The sequence below is a fragment of the Sciurus carolinensis genome, chromosome 9, assembly GCF_902686445.1.
Source record: "Sciurus carolinensis chromosome 9, mSciCar1.2, whole genome shotgun sequence".
NCBI lineage: Eukaryota > Metazoa > Chordata > Mammalia > Rodentia > Sciuridae > Sciurus > Sciurus carolinensis.
In genome coordinates this window covers 43,738,534-43,754,861 of record NC_062221.1, presented here as the reverse complement: position 1 = coordinate 43,754,861, position 16,328 = coordinate 43,738,534, and the positions used below count along the sequence as shown (strand labels likewise).

Sequence of the window (16,328 nt, the reverse complement as noted above, 5' to 3'; positions counted from 1 at the left end):
ATTTATTTGTTAAGATTGATCATTTTATTCCTTTTTGGACCTTGAATCTCACAGAAATGAAGACTATTGCAGATGTTAGTAGATTAGGCATTTGTTTTTTACTTTCTCTTAGCATTTATAGACAAAGTCTGTAATATCTGAAATCTGAAGGTCAGCTTCCTCTTGCCATGAAGGATCTGAATGTCTTTATGGAAGCTACTCCCTGAATAGACTTGTACATTCAACTCACAGAGTGTGTGCTTGTGAAAGGAGACTTGTCCACACCATCAAATCAGAGAATAATGCACACAGGAAGGCACAAAGAACATGTAATGATGCATGAATTGTTTCCTTTTTTGTTAAGATTTTATTCAAACAGTGAGTTTGGGTATTTAAGACTTGGGGGGAAATTCTGATTTCACCTAAGAAATAACGAAGAAGAGGTGTTATGACTTGGATATGAGGTATCACTAAAAAGTTCACATGTGAGGCAGTGCAAGAATTTTCAGGGGTCAGATGATTAGATTATGAGAGATGTGACCTAACCAGTGGATTAACTCACTAATATGAATTAACCGGGCAGTAACTGTATGCAGGTAGGATATGACTAGAGGGAGTAAAGTCACTGGGGGTAGGCCTTTGGGCGCTCTCTCGCTCGCTCTCTCTCTCTCTCTCTCTCTCTCTCTCTCTCTCTTTCTCTCCCCCATCCCTCCACTTCCTGGTTGCCATTTGTGAGTTGCTTTCCTCTGCCATGCCCTTCTGTCAAGATGTTCTACCTTACTTTAGGCCCAGAACTATAGAGTCAGTCAACCATGGACTGAAACTCTAAAACCATGAACCAAAATTAACTTTACCTTCTGTAGGTTGTTCTTGCCAGTCTTTTGGTCATAGGGATGAAAAGATTGCTAATAGAATGTCTATAATTTTAATGCTATGAGATATTAATAAATAAAACTACATAAATTTTAGTAATTTTGTTTTCTATTCTTTTGTGTTTCATAGTTATCCCATACATTTTTTTTTTCTGGAAAACTGTCTGCTTATGTATTTCTAAGGTCCTGTAGGATCATATTTATAGAAGAGAGGATACTGTCTCAAGCTGTCACATACAGACTATAAAGCTTTATCAAATTATGTGTTAAGGTCTATTTACAACCACATTGACATTTCTGAAGTCAGACTCTTCAGGCATAATTGCTAAATATGAGTTAAATGTCTTATCACTTTTATTACAAATCTCATTGGGTAATCTGTATGAAAAACCCGAACAGCATTGCAGAGGTCATTTCCATGGTATCACACATACAAGTAATCTCTTTTTTATTTTTTCAAAATAATTAGGAGAAGCATTTTATGTTTTCTTTCTTTTCTTTTTTTTACTAAGAATTGAACCCAGGGTTGCTTAGCCACTAAGTTATATTTCTCACCCCACTCCCATTTTTCATATTTTATTTTGAGACAGGGTCTCACACAGTTGTTTAGGGCCTTGCTAAATTGCTGAGGCTGGATTTGAATTTTCAAATCTCTGTCTCAGCCTCCCGAGCCACTAGAATTATAGGTGTGGGCCACTGCACCCAGTTTATAATGGTTTTTATAGCATTTATAAAAACATGAGTAAAATTTAACACTTTGATGAAGAATAATCTGGAGATAAAATCTCATTTAGAATAATAACATATAGCTAAAAAGGTACTATAATTAAGAAATGATTAATATGACAATGGAAATAGACAAGGAAAAGAAAATAGAAATTCACATAGAGCTCAAAATATTCAAAATTTATGAAAAAGGCCAAATTAATTGATTTTAAATTATGAAAGCAACAATTTTTGACTGAAAAAGAATAGTAAATGCTCAATAAATATTTATTGATTTATGAATAAATTAGCATTTTTCATCTATCAAGATGGCAAAAGGTTTTAAAAATAATATAAATCCATAGAATTAATAGGATATCCAAAGAAAAGATAATAGCATTAGGTAGTTCCCAATTTATACTAGGAATATTGAATATCTAGATTTCAGATTACTTTGTAGCTTGTAGTTTTGAGATAAAACTAAAAAGAAAAAAAGAAAAAAGCTATTGCAGAAAATAGTCATTCTCAAATGACCAAAATGTATTTTTAAAAAATTAGTGTTAATGTACATGGCAAGTGAGTCTCAAGGCACTCTATAACAGAAAAATTATTTTAAACTCTGTCATTTAAACAAAAAGGATTTAGAATACAAGAAATTTTATATTAATTTATATATACAAATTGGTTTTACTTCAAATATTGCTATCTCTGGTGAGAACATTTCCCCCAGTATATGCACAGATGAATGTAGAAAAGAGCAAACAATAAAGTGTCCTGAATAAAGTCCATGAACAGAAGTGGGGTTTCTCCTTTCCCATCAAGCTTAATTCCAAGGAACAGTAGAAAAGTCTGAGGGGGAAAAATGCTGATATACTCTTGTCATATTATTAATACTTCTTAATGTTTGGGGTTCTCTCAAAAAATTATTATTTTCTTTCTCTAAAGTTTGTCTATGTTGCCCAGAAACCATTGACTTCCTGGAATTTTTATTAAGAATTCCATATTCTTGCCATGTTTTTCAGATACTGTGGCCTCTGCCAATAAATTCTTATAAATTTTCACTTCTTTTCTTTCAATAATATCCTAGAGAATATGATTCAGGCTCAAATTAATCACCGATCATGTTAATGGCTCCTAGGAGTTTACTTCCGATACCCCTTATTATATTAAATCAAACTTGATAGTGTGCTAGATCATTGCTCAGCTGGGTTTTCATAAAAGCACTGGTATTTAATATGATTTATGCCTAGTTTTCTGTTAATAACTTTGCTTATTGTGTGCATTATTTTTAAAACAGACATTCTTAGCAAATGGTACTCCTTAAAAATGTATCACACTTTTAAAATATTTTATAGGAAACATTTTACAGTAAAATGTATCACTTATTTTGTATTATAGTCACATAATAGTGAACAGGAACAATTTATGTAATTTACAATGAAAACATTAATATTTTACTGATATTTGGAAAATATGTGTACATGTGTATGTTTCTTTACTTAAAAGATAAATTATATGACAAGACTTTTAGGACATTTAAGTGTTCTATTCTTTTAAGCTTTGCAGCAAAGGGGCAGCTCTGGGAAAACCCTTTGAATCATCTGCTGAAGATATAGCAAGCGTGGCAAGTTTCATCGAGACAAAGCTTGTTACCTGCTATCTACGGATGAGGAAACCTGACCTCGCTCTGAATCATGCACACAGGTAAAATGAAATACTACTAACCACAAAGAAATGCTGTCCATGCAAGCAAAGGGAACTATCTGAGCATGTCTGATCACCTTCTATTTCATTTCAATTTGAAGATGAAACCAAAAATTTTTATACTGCTTGATTTATAAAAAGCTAGATAAGTCATGGAGACAACAAAGGGGATTTCAAAATCTAATGGAAGAAATAACCAACTTTCTTAATGCAGGGCAAAATCAAAAAGCAGATAACTATTGCTACAGAAAGAAAGGAGGGAGAGATGCAGGTAAGAAAGGGAGGTGATATTGAAGGGGAAAAAGCCTTTCTGAAATGAAAGAAGAGATGGGGAATGGCAGAGGATATTCTGACTTGAAAGTTGGTAGTTTGTTTGGTGATAACATAGCTGATTCAAAGAATGCTAGAATCCTTTGGACAGCTTTCCAAAGGGGTGAAATACTTTTTATCTATGTCCTTAAAGATTTCCTTTTCATATTTATATCCTTCTTGAGAATTCTGTATCATATTATCATGTGGCTTCCTAGAATTCCCATGATTACCGGACTTATCTTTTCTTTTATAAAAAATGATCCCGTTCTGTGTCCTGTTTTCTAAGGTCCTTGCTCTTATCAGTAATAATCACTTTTAATCTGCAGCACAGATAAAGTGATTATGTTATGCTTTTCAAATAATCCTTTCCTTGAAATTATGAAGCCTTTATCCCTCCCTGCCCAACTTAGAACAATTTGCCTGGAACTTTTGTGTTGTCTCTTTTCTAATCTCACATCCTCATACTTCTTTCAATAAAATGGCAAAACTATTATCCATATGAAAATGTAATATCTGCTTTGTTAATATTAGGAAATATAATTATCAGTTATATTCAGACCCATAGGCAAGTAAGAAATCTGCCAACATGGTAAAAGTCATTTAAAACTCACATCAACCAAAATGTAAAAGTTCAACCCAAGATTTTTTACTACCCTAATAGTGGGCTTGATCTGATATCAAAAATCTACAGACAACAAAACCACTTTGAAATTCACAAGATAACCTACTTGAAAGAAACTCTCCTGCTTAAATAAACTGCAGAATCTAAAGACAGATTCTCTTTGATGCCAAAAGAAAATTCTGCTTTATATATATCTAGTAACATTTTATGCATCCATAGTTTCCAACCTAACGTCAGGATATATATGGTCTGTCAAAGGATTTTACTTCATTTCCATTTAAAAGAAGCAGTATTAGAAAGGTAACATGTATTTCAACATGTCAAAATATTGGAATATCTGGACTACTAGGGTGGGTTGGAGTACAATGGGAAAGCTAATCAAAATTGAGACTGACTGAGAAACTAATCTATAGTCATACAGAAATAATAATAAATTGAGATGCACTATAAACAATCATATGACACCTTCTCCTTGACTTTGATCACACTCAAAAGGGCCACCAACAGGGGTTACATTTTAAGGAAAATATCTCCTGGATATCAGAATTTTTTGGTGGGTTTTTGGATCACATTTAGTAATAAATGTTTCTAAAATGGTATGAATTTTGATTTTCTTGAATCAACATTCAATCCTATTTATTAAAAATGAGTTTTGGGAATGAAGGATCATTCAAATATAAGATATTGTTTCAGTTCGATATTTTGCTGCTGTGACTAAAAGACCCAACCAGAATAATTGTAGAGTAGGAAAAGTTTATTCAAGGGCTTATGGTTTTAGAGGTCTTAGTTCATAGAAATCTGGTTCCATTCTTGAGAGCTCAGGGTGAGGCAGAACATCATGGCAGAAGAGTGTGGCAGAAGGAAGCAACTCAACTGATGATCAGGAAGCAGAGAAATCTCACTCACCAGATTCAAAATATATACCCCAAAGCCACACCCCCAATACCTCACCCCTCACCTTCTCTGGTCACACTCCACCTGCCTTCAGTTACCACTTAATCCCATCAGATTATTAATTCACTGGTTGGATTAAGGCTCTCATAACCCAATCATTTCTTCTCTGAACCTTCTTGCATTATCTCACACGTGAGCTGTTGGGAGATACCTCACATCTAATCCAAAACAGATATAATTCAAATGGAAGAACAATAAGATGCTACAGTCTCTGAAAATGCACAGTCAGCTAAAACAGGTTCATTGTTTGGAATTAGAAAATGTCTGTCTTAAAATTAAGAGTGCTGTTCCAAGAACTTGAAAATTATTGAGGGAAAGAAATATAAATGATAAATAATAACATGATCTCCCCTATTATATTAGCATTAACTTTGGTATACTTTTTTCCACTTTAGGAAATTTTTGCTTTTGTTTCTAAGTTGAACATTAAGAAATGCAAATCAATAGAGGTTAGACAATCAATTCATACAATTAATAATGCACCAAGAGAAATATATCATTTTTTTGCACTTGTCATAGTGCAAAACTAAAGAAGTCAAGTGCATATAATTTTCATATTAAAACATTTTCTAAGATCCCAACTATAAAAACAGTCTGAAATATAATCAATAAATATATTTCATAATAAATTAATTAATCAGGATATTTAGTCTATAAATAGCTTATAACTATTAGTTATACAGAATATAAAATTCTGCTTTTGTGTTATCACATTGTGATAGTTGATACCAATCATGCATCAAAATTAAAATATTCCTTTTTTGCATTTATTTGCATTTGCTGAAGCATCCTTTCTTTAATTTTATGTAAATGCAAGGTCTACTGCATATTTTTAGGAGACCTGTTAACACAAAAATTAGCTTAAAAATAATCATGTAGTTCTGCTTGTGATAAGAATAGACATATTGTTTTGTCATGTAGATGGCTACAAGAACCATAACTTTATGGTTTTAAGATCAACAAAAATACATTTTGAAATTAATCAGTTGGGTGTTGTCAGTTAAATAATGAAAATAACAATATGTAATACAAAGGCTCTATGAAAAAAACTCTTATCAAAAATGGATTCTTCCTTTTTCTGTATAACAAATCTGAGATGACAAATACAAATATCATTTTTTACTTCAACCAAAGTGCTGTCTAGACTCACCAGTCAAGCACATCCACTCTACTCATTTCATCAAACCAGTGCCACTGTTTATCAGTAGGTGTTTTGAACTTCCCTAAGTCTGATTCCTAATTGCAGCTGTCTTATCAAGGATGGAAATCCTGCTATAATTCTTTTCCTATCATGTAATTATATTTTGATGTGCTTAATTATAAAGATTCTAATGATGCATGTCACTTTTTGTATATTCCTCACCTCTAGTTTTTGTTGGAGAATTTTGTTGCCACAAGATGGCAGACATGAGGAAGTCTAGTTCCAAATACGTAGAAAGATTTTATTTTTAACAGTGTTTTATAATAGTGGTGTCTGCATTCATTTATTCATTCAAAAAGTTATATATTGAATCCCCACCAAGAGCCTGTTCATGTGTTGGACAATGGAAAGACGTTTATAATTACACAGAAAATATATGACATTTATACATTAGCCAAAGCAGCAAATAAAATGTAAAAAAATATGAAATAATATTAAATGTTTGAGATAGAGAATATGATACATGCTCAGATGGAAATAAACATAATTTCATGATGTAGCAGCAACACAATTTCTTTAGTCCCAGCACGGAGTATGGAATCTGACCTAGCTCAAATAAGTAGACTCTGCTCCTTACTAAGTAGCCTGAATTTAATTTTCCTTAAGATTAGGCTTATAATAAGAGTACCTACTTTATAAACATCATCTCACAAAATTTGGTGGAAATTAAATATAAATCTATGGATTTTTAAATTACAGCTATGACTGCTCTAAACAACTGTAAAACTGGACAATATATATGAAGCAACTTTTTTCAAGCTTTGGACAATGTTCAAAGTAGGACTGATCCTTGAAAAAAGGAAAATACAAGTTGTGAACGCCACAGTTTTCTCATATTTTGCTGAGCTTATTTTCCTGCTCAAATTCAGGAATATGGAGACCTAAGTTGAACAGTAGTCTTGCTGAACTGAGGAGTCAGGGAACTGAATACAAGTCTTTCCACGAAGCTACCATTTAGAAGACATGTACCTAAAGATAAAACAGCTGCATGAAAGGCTTGATAGGCATAATCTGCACAAGGATTTAATGCAGGTTCCTAGCCAAAATCTGAGACAAGCATGTGAGGAGTGAAATTCCATGTAGCAGAAATTGTTTGCTATGTAACTAAATGCTAAATGGAGACACTAGATGAATGTAGAGCTGAGAGACATTAGATTATCAGAGTGGAGGGACCTTACTGAGCACCACGGGCATTTAGTGAAGACCCAAAAAGTCATGCTTTAAGATTACTTGACCACGATCTACAGAAAGGACCAAACCTTAGAATTAAGCTCAAAGCCAAAATAGACCTGCTCTGACAAAAACTAAATCCAAGCTAGTTAAGAACAAAAGTATCTGCCATTTAATTTTCTAACAAAATAAAAACCTGGGATGTTTTCAGGGAAATATCATAATTCAGATTCCCAACAAAGCTTCATCCAAACATTTCAGCATAAAATTTAAAATTATTATTTCTGCAAAGAAGTAGGAATGAAACTGATACTTAAGAAAATAATCATGCCATAAAAATAGATCTCAAGGTGACACAGAAGATGGACTTGGTCACAAGATTTCATCAAAATTCTAAAAATATGTTTAAAGAAAAATATGTTTAAAGACCTTAATATAAAAATGGTCACAGTTAGTTAAAAAATGAATCTCAACAGAAAAATGGAAACCATAGACAAGAACAAAATGGAGATTTAGTATAGGATACTAAAATGCATGAAAGAAATATTTAGTTGAATATAACATCAAATTGGAAATTGCCAAAGAGTTGTTATTGAACATGGAGATAAATCAATAGAAATTACCCAAAATGAAGAACAGAGTGAAAAAAAGAGATTTTTAAAAATTAGCCAATGCATCAGTGACCTGTCCTCAGGTACAGTAAAAACAATACAATATACATGTTATTGAAGTCCCAGAGGGAGAGGAAAGAGAATGAGCTATAAAAAATAATTTCTGGAAATATTCCAAAAAACAGTGAACCTTAATTAAGATAAATACAAAGAGAACCATATCTAGGAGTATCTTAATCTAACTGTTCAAATCCCAAGATGAAGCAAAAATATTAAAACCAGTCCAAGTAATACAACACCTTATATACAAAGGAAACACTGATACAAATACTAGGTAACTAGTATGGGAAAAAAACAATGAAAAAACAGAAGTGCTGAAAAAAAATATAAAGTCTGAATTCTAATTTTAACAAAACTGTTAGTCAAAAATTAGAATATGTACAACCACAGGAATGGGATCCTAATTAGAATAAGTTATACTCCATTTATACTCCACCTATGTCTAATATGTCAAAACACACTATTGTCATATATCTAAAGAAAACAAATTTTAAAAATTAGAGTAAATAAAACATTTTAATAAAAGTTTAAAACCTAATCTCAAGCAAAACTCCTTTTGGGGAATTGAAATAGACATATTTCTTACTGATACAAATGGCAACAGAATCAAGCTTGCTGCTGTGGTAATGAATGAAGAATACCAGAAATTATAATTAAGTGAGTTTTATTTTCTTCTCAAAATTTTTTATAGATGGGATTATAAAGAGGGAAAAAGCATTTTATTTTATTATCTAATTTAAAAGTAATTAAAAATAGGATTAAATATGTTGATTAAAATATTTTACTACATTACTGCAAAGACTTGTGGGAGGTTGAATTTTGCTACACTGAGGTTGTTACAAGAGACAATACACTATTAAATAGACTGCAATAAGTTAATGATGCATATCATAATCTCCAGAATAACCAGTAAAAATATATTAATATCTGGAGCCAATAATGAATGTAAACAATAAATATAATATTTATAAAATAGAAAATAAATACAAACATTTTATAATACTCATAAAATTTGGAAATATCAGGAAAGAAGAATAAAGTGAACAAAAAATAGACTCTAGAAAACAATAGCAAGATGGAGAGCTCAACCAAATCATACCAATAATTACATTAAGTATACACATATTGATTTTGTGTTCCAGTCAGGCAGAGACTGTCAGTCTGTATTAAACTTCAAGCTTCAACAGCATAAGAAGCAGATATTAAAAGTTAAAAAGAAAGATTCACTATATAACAGATATAAAGAATTTTATGTTAAATTTTTGCTATATCACCATCAAAGCAGGTTTGAAGAAACAGCATATTATCAGAGTTATAATTAAGGCTCGATAAAATTTTAAAAGTTTAAGAATTTTATCCAACCTGTTCTACCCATAGTAGAATTACATTAGTAATCAATAACAGTAAGATATGTAGAAAATTCCTCCAAGCTCTTGGAAATTAAACAATGTGTATCTAAATAACTCAATAGGTAAAAATATGAGAAAATGCATCAACCAAAGACAGATTAAAATTCCTTCTTCACCACTATATTAGCATTGGTTTTCACAGGTGACTTTTCTTTGCTGCAGGTGTTCTTATATTTAAATCCAAGTGAATTACTTTAAACAATTCCTGAATCAGATATCAGGTTTGTATTTTATTTCACTTCCATCACTAATAACTGATACAGATTATTTTCAAAGGTCATCATAGTCATAAACTCTACATTTTCATAAGGGAAAATTTTATTTTTAAAACACTCTTTTTCCACAACTAACAGATACTCAATGTTATGGTTTAGATATGCGGTATCCTCATAAGCTCATGCGTGAGACACTGAAAAAAAAAGTCTAGAGGTTAAATGATTAGATTTGAGAGCCTTAACCTGATCAGTGCATCAGTCCAATTGAGTGGATTAGCAGGGTGGTAACTGCGGGCAGGGAGGGGATAGCTGAAGGAGACAGTCATGGGGGTGTGCCTCTGGGGTCTATATTTTATCCATGATGAGGTGATCTTAGTCTCTTTCTGCTTCCTCATTGTCATGTCCTGAGCTGTTTTCTTCCTCCACACGCTTCCTCCATGACATTCTGCCTCACCTCAGGCCCCAGGGAATGGAGTTAAGTGACTGTGGACTGATACACGGGCCCCAGATAAACTTTTCCTCCTCTAAGGTTGTTTTTGTCAGATCTTTTGATCACAGCAGCGAAAAGCTAACTAACACTCAGTAAAATAGACATCTATGAAATACATATTTTGGTATGCCATTCTCCACAATTTTGAGGATAACTAAAATGTCCAGAAATGACATTAACTCATAGTAATAAGATACTCATGAGTTTTGAATAAACTGGTTACTAGAACTCTTAGGACTTCTGCAAATTTCTTGGCAGATCTCAAGAAATGAGACACTTTAAGTACCATGTTCTTTTCTTCATCCTGAGAGTTTTAAAATTGACTATGAAATTCATCAGGTCAATTGAATTAGATAAAATAATTTCCACAATCTTAAGTGAACCAAATAAAATCCTAGATAAGAAGGAAAGAGATGGGAGTGGGAGGTGGAATAAAAGAAATCTTGTTTCTTCTTAGTTGTTTCCTTCTCAACACTTAGGTTACCAATTATTCCTTTCAATGAAATGAAATACAAACACTCTAGACATGTTTGTGTGCCTCTGTATACATGTATTTATGTTTGTATGAACTTGCAAGTATGAAGGAAGTGAAAGCAAATCATAGCATTGTCATTTTTAAAATACCTGGTTAGACTTTTTTGGTAGTTAGATACTTTTCTTCTTCAAGGAGCCAGGCACATTAAAATGTTCTATGGATCACTAGTACCTCTATGTCTCTTGTTATATACCAATGAAAATAAATCCACCTATAAAAAAGATACTTTTACTAAAGATCATATTCAACACTCCAAGTTCTCCTTCCAAAGGAATATAAAACATGACAATTCTGTGGAAGGGCAAAGATTATGTTGACTGCACCATACTGCTTGGAAAAATCACAAGGTCTTTTCTCAATGCAAAGTTGATCACGTTAAGAAATACTTCCTTGGCAAGAAAAGGGATGAGCATTCATTGAATTCCTACCATGTGCAGGTATGAATTAACCACTTATATATGCTATCCAGCTCAGTCCTTTCCATAACTTCTGGTTATTACCATTTTACAGGTGAAGAAACTCTAGCCCAATACATCTATGACATCATTATTCTTTTTCTTTCTCCTAAAAATTCTGTTATCTCATTTCATCCATTGAAAATTGTGCCATCTTTAAAATCAGGAGGTGTTCCCATGCAAATTGGGGTAGCACTAGGATGCAGTCAACACCGTCCCTGAAATTTAGGGTAATGTATCACCTCACTCATTGTGTTGAAAAGCCTTGCCTTCCTCATGTATGATTTGTGGATCATAATATTTACAAGTCTACTTTACAAAATTGGTACAACACAACTCTTAAATCACAGGACTCTACTCTGAACACAGATCACCACCACTTTCTTTCCCTTCCAGATGCCTCAGGCCCTGCCTTTTATATGTGATTATCATATGAATTAATAAGAGAGCCTTCTAATGTAAACACATAGCTTTATTTATGTAAAAAATATAAGAAAAAGAAAGAATGAATGTTGGGAGAAATCCTAGTTCATGGCTGGCAGCAGTGAACATCTCAAGTATGTAGGAAAACTTTCAGGGAGGAGCATTCCACTTCAGCTACCCAGGAAAGTAAACTTTAACTGCCCCAAATTGACTCAGTGTTACCAAGGGAACCTGTATAGGAACCTGGTGGTCTGATCCCCCATGGCACATTGTGATTGGGCAGGAAACCTATAAAATGTATAGCTGTTCCCGCAATACACGAGTTTTCAGGCTGCTCGCCACAAGCCTGCTTCCACCCAACTCCTGGAGTCTGGGTCTTGACTCCTCACCCTTATCCCACATCTGAGCTAGCCTGGCACAAGAGAAGCTACAAATTAAGATTAAAGCAAATAAATTTTAAAAAATTAAACTTGACTATATGTTACACAAAGAATACAAATTGCTATGTTTCTCAGAGTCATTATTTATTTATCTTAGTAAGAACACAAGATATAGAACCTAGATGGCTCAGAGATCTTATTAGAGATTTCCTTTCTAAGGAAGAAGAGGAAAGGGAAGAAGAAGGGGGGGAGGGGTAGAGGAAGAAGAAGGTAACAATGACCATATCTAATAACAGAGGAAAAAAACGTGGAGTCGTAGCTATGTTGCCCAGGCTGATCTTGAATTCCTGAGTTCATGTGAATCCTCCCTAGTGCTGGGACTGCAGGCATGCACCACCTCACCCAGCTGAGAAAGAAAAATTTTAAGACATAACAAAGACAGAAGAAGATAGATTGGGCCTCTCTTAAGCTTTCAATAAGCAGCTTCTGACTCTGGAATAGTATCCCTGAGACCAAGTTGCAAAAAAGCTTGCCATAGATTAATTAAGATAGCCCTTCCTAGAGCACACCTGTGCTGCCACCATTGTCTTTGACATTTCTTCTATGAATCTTTACCTAGACATTTCATTTTCTACCCTTATATTCAAGTTGACTGCCTTTTAGTTTATAATTTTCATCATGTTTTATTTCTCATCTTAGCTTTCACTTTTTCTCTTCCAGTAATTTCACCCAGTCTTAACTCTGAAGTCAGTGTCCATTTGACCTTTATTTTTCTTTTGCATTTCCTCATGGATCCAAAAAACGTTTCACAAACAAGAAAGCAGTGTATTCATGTAAGTGGGTAGTATTGTGATGCAACAATATATCTGCCTTTGGGGATCCGTCTTAGGATGTGAATCTGCTCGTTATTACTGGTTAGTTCCCTGCTTTTGATTTCCATGTGGTTCTTGGAAAACAAATCAGGGGAGGCTAATGCAGTTTCCATGCCTTCAGGAGATGATGTTGGTTTTGATACTTGAAGCTGGCAAGGAGGCTGCACAGACACTCCTGTGGGTGGGTTTATTCATGTGCTATTCTAAGAGGATTCTTTTATATTCATTTCCCTCTTTCTAATACACCAGCTCTAAACTCTATTCTGATGTTTTGAAGAAGTCATTTAGCCTTTTTGAAGCCTCTTGCTCTGTAAATTCTCACTGGAGTATTGAAAGGATTCATATACTTTTGATTTTAACTGTTCTAAAGCATCTAAGAATGTGGCCTGGGTAAGTGTGAGTAATGGGAACAGAAGAGATATGTTTGTTTCTACTTCCTAACCTTCCTGTAAGATCAACTGATGGGGAAGAGAAGTTTTAGGTTGTCAAGAATTACAAATAAAAAAAGGTAGAGGAGCTGTATGTTCTATTGTAATATAGAAAAAATGGGCTTCAGCAATCAGAGGCCTGGATTTAAATCCCTGCGATATCACTGGCTATCCTTGACTTTCACAAGTCACTTAACTTCCCTTTGTCTCAGTTTCACATATCTAAACAATGTATAAGGATAACATCTTCCTCAACTCTTGTAAAGAGGGTGAAATGATTTTAGAGATGTGAGAATGTTTCACAAATGGAAAATCTTGTGCAAATCTTAGCATTAAGATCCCCACTGTGGGTTTTGTCTTGATCGTTTGGTTCTGGGGATTGAGCCGAGGGGTGTTTTACCACTGAGCTATACCCCAGCCCTTTTGTAAAATTTTGAGACAGGGTCTCATTTAGTTGCTGAGGGTTTGCTAAGTCACTGAAGTTGGCCTTGAACTTGTGATCCTCTTGCCTCATCCTCCCAAATTACTGGGATTATAGGCATGCACCACAGCATCCAGTCATACCACTGTGTTTTATGTTCCAACAAATTAGGTGTCCAACCTGAATATTTCCAAGAACTTCAATTCTCAAATTTCTTTTCATGAGCACATTTGTGCTGGTTGGCTCAGTGAGTGGTCAGTCTATCTGATGCTCATCAACAAAGAGGAAAGTATTTTTGATAGTCTCCATGGGAACGTGTTTGTTTTTAGCCTTCTCATTTGTTGCCGTGACACACCAAAAGATTTTCAGGCTAGTGAAAAGCTGAAATAGGTAATGACCGATACTAACTGAGGAAATGTGAGGTAATATGTGGAGAGGTGCCTATTGGATGTCCAAAATTGTTAAAAATAATTAGCTTGGAGGAAACATGAAAGACTACCCACATTTCCAAATTTAATCAACACAGTTTCAAGGGACTATAACTCATTCTCACTGAATCCACTTTACTCAAGCTAAACTGTAAAACTAATGTTTATGTCTTATTCTCAAAGCAATTCCCTTCAAAGATTTTTCACCCTCTCAGTCCTAAGGGTCTCCTCTGGGACACATGGTATGGAGAAGTCACCACACAGGCTATTACATGTAAGGTTACAAAGCAGTTTGTGCAAACTCAGACAGAACATGACTCAGATGACAATCCTTATTCATTTTGTAGCTCTTACTAGCCTGCATTTGATCTCCTTCTTTTACAGAAATTTCTTATTAGGTGCACCTGACTTGTCCTCATGCTAATAGTTTGCCTTAGAAGACCGGATGACTTGAAAAACACAGTTCATGAATGGATATTTCCATAGGTATTTTACATTATTGACAACAGAGTATTAGCTTCAGTGAGCATTTTGAAAATTCTGTGGTTTTAGTGTTATTGCTATATTCCCTAATCCCTCCCTCATTTCCTCCCTATGGCAAAAATTCTTCATATTCATCCTCTCTTGGAACTGTGATCTTTTGTCATATTTCATAGAAGTCTGAGGAGCAGCCATATGTTAAGCGATTAATACCTTTAGTTTGAAAAGACATGTCTCCTTGGTGGCACTACCTATAACTTTGCTTACAGGTTATAGATGTGATATATACATTTCTTAAGAATCTTCCTCACTGGAAAAAATGCAAATCGTGTGTTTTTCCTGGGTCACATATGCACAATAATTTTGTAATTGGATATAAATATTTTATGATATTACTAGCTATTATGCTTTTGTTAGCAAATATGACTTTGACCAAAAGACAGTCGAATTCACAATAATGTTGATTTTTGAGTGTTCAAGAATGAGAGACGAACTGGGGTTGTAGCTCAGTGGTAGAGTACCTGCCTAACACAGGTGAGGCACTGGGTTCGATCCTCAGCACCACATAAAAATAAAATAAAGGAATTGTGTCCATCTACAACTAAAAAAATAATTTTACAGCTGAAAGAAATCTAATATGTAACTTGACATCACATGTAGCCTCAATCTTTTTACATTTTTAGATTTCTATAAACTTTACTTTTATAAGCTTAAGGTGAGCTTCTGTGAGTTTACCTTTTTCTATAAGTGCCTCTGGTGGAAACTGGTCAACACATACAGACTCTGAGAAATGTGTTCTTAGTTAATTGTGAAAAGAAAATAATTTAAAAATTTTTGAGAAGTTGCATGCATGCATCCTCTTGGTCTTAGGAAAAATTGCGAAAGTATGTTGTAATACAATACAAATTGTCAAACAAGTATATTCCGTGTGCTTCTTCATTTTCATTCTTAAATTTTTAGCTTTCATCCAATTTTTGACCATTTAGTTGAATAGTGGGCCTTAAACTTTGGTCTTATCACCCATAATGTTTTTCAATACTATTTTTTTTATTTTTAGTTTTTACTTATGGGGTCATTTCCATAAACATTTACCATATGGAAATTAAAACTTGAAAATTAAAAATATTTATTTATCTTCTAAAAATGACTGTAAACCCATTACATGTTAGCATAAATATATATTTTATAAAAAATGACTGTTTTTAAAGCATGCATAAGAAGTGTAGCATTGTTTCACATTTTTGCAAGTCCATATATTATCTGACATAAAACAGCTGATTTCTCCTATCTGATTCTGCATTCAGTCTATTGCAATATGGTTAAATTAGATGAACAAAATCCAGTCTCACACAAGGTACATAATTAGAAAAGAAAAGATCTTTTTAATGTCTCTTATACTACCAACACTTGACAAATGATAGTTTCTTAAAGATGAACTGCAATGTGACTTCGTAAAGTATATTAACCAACTTTTGTACTCTTTAACATTAAAAGTCATTGAGACATTATTCACTGGAAGTGGGTTGTTTACCTCTACTTGTGTGGATTTGTAATATCACCCACTGGTCATTCAGAAAATATTATGTAGATTTCCAAATGTTG

At 33.6% G+C, this 16,328-nt stretch overlaps 1 protein-coding gene across 1 annotated transcript in view; it reads left to right on the top strand.

The window, feature by feature from the left end:
* Spata16 (spermatogenesis associated 16) overlaps positions 1-16,328 on the top strand; it is a 241,235-nt gene that overhangs the window by 53,978 nt on the left and 170,929 nt on the right. The window contains exon 2 of the mRNA XM_047565397.1: positions 3,115-3,260. Within this exon, the coding sequence (XP_047421353.1) occupies positions 3,115-3,260 (146 nt within the window). The remainder of the gene's footprint in view (positions 1-3,114; positions 3,261-16,328) is intronic.